The sequence below is a fragment of the Nicotiana attenuata genome, chromosome 7, assembly GCF_001879085.1.
Source record: "Nicotiana attenuata strain UT chromosome 7, NIATTr2, whole genome shotgun sequence".
Taxonomy (NCBI): domain Eukaryota; kingdom Viridiplantae; phylum Streptophyta; class Magnoliopsida; order Solanales; family Solanaceae; genus Nicotiana; species Nicotiana attenuata.
In genome coordinates this window covers 89,714,196-89,718,112 of record NC_031995.1, presented here as the reverse complement: position 1 = coordinate 89,718,112, position 3,917 = coordinate 89,714,196, and the positions used below count along the sequence as shown (strand labels likewise).

General features: G+C 40.3%; 1 protein-coding gene across 1 annotated transcript; it reads left to right on the top strand.

The window, feature by feature from the left end:
- LOC109230243 lies at positions 2,892 to 3,614 on the top strand. Its single transcript, XM_019395764.1, has one exon. The coding sequence runs from the start codon at positions 2,892 to 2,894 to the stop codon at positions 3,612 to 3,614; it is 723 nt and encodes a 240-aa protein (XP_019251309.1).

The window sequence follows — 3,917 nt, the reverse complement described above, 5'->3', positions numbered from 1 at the left end:
ATCGCAAATCAACAATGTGGACTGCATAATCAAGATGCAATGACTACCAGAAAACTAGGGTTCAAATATGCGATAGCTCTGAAGAAAATGCGGACCGCATTTTTGTTATGCGAAAGATATGCGGTCGCAGAATTGACCTGGAAGGGTATTTTTGTCCGAATTTGGTCCCGAGTTTTTGCCCACTATAAATAGATTTATTGGAGTTTTGTGGGGGCATCTTGTCTGTTTTTTGAGCTACATTCCAACCCTTTAATATTCCTCTCTTTTGGAAGCTTTAGGAGTGAAGAATCTTGCACTTTGTAAGCTTTATGGCATTTAATATTGCCATCTTTTTGTATTTTAGTATGAGTAGCTAGCCTTAAATACTAAGGTTGTGGACCCTAAATGGTTGTTATGTTAATGGGTGTTTAACATTGAATATATATATAATGGTTGGTTGATATATATTTACTTCTCATTCTTCATTTATTGTTGGTGGTTGCAAACACTGACAAGTGCCATTAAACTCTTTCTTTACTTGGAAAAGTGGGTTAGAATATGGTAGAAGTAAATATCAAAGACTCAAGGCTTTAAACCTTGTTTAATAGAATCGCCTAGGAATAAGTGGATTTTATTTGGCATAAATTGATTACTCTTAATTGAAACTCTTTTATATTTGGAATAATCATAAAGAGGAAATACTACCCAACTATTGGAAAATATTGGGTAATCATTTAGAAATCAGTTGCATATCTAAAGGACCTTCCATTAGAAATATATCATATTAACACCGGTAGCATTATATTTCATTGAAGGGGACACAACCTTGGTTACTTTAATCCAATTAATTATATTATAAATCTCAACATTAGTTATTTCTTCAAATTACAATTACACCATACTCTTGTTACAATTAACCGGATAGAATTACGACTTAAGTCGAGTGACACACTAATCGAGTAGCTTTTCACACCTATTCCCTGTGGGATTAGATCCCAACCTTGTTGGGTTATTATATTTGACACCGACCGCCTTACACTATTTATTAAAGTATAATTTGAGCGTATCAAATTTTGGCGCTGTTGCCAGGGAATACGATTTTGAAATTACTAATTAGTGTGTGCTTTACTTTACGTCTTATTCTATTCCATCACACTTTGCTTGTTTTGCTTGGTGTTGATAGGAAGACATGTCATACTACGAGGAAGAAGTGGATGAAAATCCTTTTGCGGACATAGATTAGTACATAGAGGACACAAATGCTATTGTATCTCCGATGGTTGGTGCTTCAACTTTCAAAGTGGAACATGGTCTAATCCTAATGCTCAAAGCGGAGGGGTTTTTCAGGAATTCCACTGATGATGATCCAACACAACACCTTAGAAACTTCTTGGGAGTATGTGCTATGCATAAGCAGAACAATGTCTCAGATGATGCCCTAAGGTTTAGGGTGTTCAAGTACTCACTAGCTGGAGACGCAAGGAGGTGGCTCCAAAACTTGCCACCAAATTCCATCCGTTCTTGGCCTGAACTTGTCCGAGCATTTCTAGCTAAATGGTTCCCACAAAGCAAGAAATCTGAACTTCGGGATAAAATTTTCTTCTTCAAGCAACAGCCGGGGGAACATCTACATGAGGCATGGGATCGATTCAAATTATATCTGGTGAGGTCTCCCAATCATGATTTTCCGGACTCTATCTTGTTGGAGAAATTCTACATGGGTTTGGACCCAATGAACCAATATATAGCGAAGAATGCAGCTGACGGATCTTTTATGGACAAATCATTTGCAAGGGTCACACAGATACTTGACAAAATGGCAAAACATAATCAAGCTTGGCACTCTAAGGATACCACCGGTGGAATTGCATATGGTTCGCCTTCCTTGACCAACCTGATTAAGGAGAATCAAGAGAGAGATCAAGTAATCGCAGGGCTTGCCACAAATGTCAATGTGTTGACAAAAATGTTCACAGAAAGCCAAACAAAGAAGGTGAATGTGGTGGAGGATGTGCAACCCATATCAAATGAAGATTTTGAGGAAGCAAACTACATCAAAAACTCTCAAGGAGGGTATCAAAGGCAACAATACCAAGGTCAAGGACAACAAAATCAATGGAGGCCTAACCCGTAAGGGCAAGGCAACCAACAATGGCAAAATGACCTAGGTGGCTCAAATCAAGGAAATTGGAATAACAACAACAACTTCGCAAAACGGAGTTCAAATCCTTATGTTCCCTCAAAGGGTCAATATTCAAATCAAGGTTCATCAAGTGATTCCAAGTTGGAAAGCATGCTTGAACGGGTATTACAAAATCAAGACAAGTCCGACACTTCTATGAGGAATATGACCGAGCTTTTTGGCTCTCATACCGCATCCATTCAAAAATTGGAAATGCAAATGAGAGACCTCTCAAGGGAACAAAATCAGAAGCAAAAAGGGACACTTCCAAGTGACACAATTGCGAACCCAAAGGGTAGTGGGAGTGGTCCAACTTCTCACATCATGGAAATTACTACTCAGAGTGGGAAGGTACTACAAGGAAAGGGTGAACAAGTGATTGAAGTAGAAGAGTCCGAACAAGGGGTTGAGGTTGAAGAGCCAAGTGTTGTCGAAGTTGAAAAGATTTCGGAAGATTTGCAAGTGCAAAAAGAGAATCGGGAAGAGCTAAAGGAAAAGGTGAAAGAGATACCAAAAAATTCTTCCACCTATTCCTAGACCTCCTCCTCCATTCCCTCAAAGACTTGTGAGGAAGGTTGATGATAGTAAACTCGAAAAGTTCTACAACATTCTCAAGCAATTATCAATGAATATTCCATTTGTGGAAGCATTTCAAGAGATGCTGGGGTTTGCTAAATATTTGAAAGATTTGATCACAAAGAAGAGAACCTCCAATAATGAAGTGGTAAACATGACTCACCGGGTTAGTTCCATCATTGCAACATCCACCGTCCAAAAGAAAGAAGATTCGGGAGCCTTCACCATTCCATGTACTATTGGGGCACGTGATTTTGCAAGAGCCCTTTGTGATAATGGGGCTAGCATCAACTTAATCACTCTTGCCATCTATAAGCAAGCGGGGTTAGGTATGCCAAAGCCCCCAAGTATGAGGTTGCAAATGGCCGATCATTCCATAAAAAGACCGGTGGGAATTATTGATGATGTGCTTGTTAAAGTGGGAAAGTTTCATTTACCCGCCGATTTTGTAATCCTTGATTGTGCGGTTGACAAAGAGATCCCTGTCATTTTGGGGAGACCATTCCTTGCCATGGGAAGAGCACTAATGGATTCGGAACGGAATGAGATCAAATTTCGTTTGAATGATGAAGAGGTTACATTCCAAGCAAGCAAGGGTATGAAACTACCACATGAGTATGAAAGCATCTCGGTGATCGATGTTGTTGATGAAGTAGAGGATGCGGTTGAAATGAAAATGGAAGAACAGTGCCTCAGCGAGGCATTGGCGGCTATTTTGGTGAACTTTGATAGTGAAGACATGGAAGGGTATCTGGAATCGGTAAATGCATTGGAGGGGCTTGGATCTTCACTTATGCTCCGGCAAAGCTCTCTCTCCATTTGGAGAATAGAGCCACTCCGCCCGCAAAGCCTTCTATTATCGAGCCACCGCAACTAGAGCTCAAACCACTTCCACCACACTTGAGGTATAAATTTCTTGGCTCCAATGATACTTTAACCGTAATCGTTTCTTCTTTGTTGAATGATGTGCAGGGCGAACAATTGTTGGAAGTCTTGAAGGAGCATAGGCAAGCCATTGGATGGACAATTGAGGACATCCGAGGGATTCCTACGGGAATTTCCGAACACAAGATCCAATTGGAGAGTGAGACGAAACCAAGTGTGGAACATCAACGACGGTTGAACCCGTCAATGCAAGAGGTGGTAAAGAAAGAAATCATCAAGTGGTTGGATGCCGGGG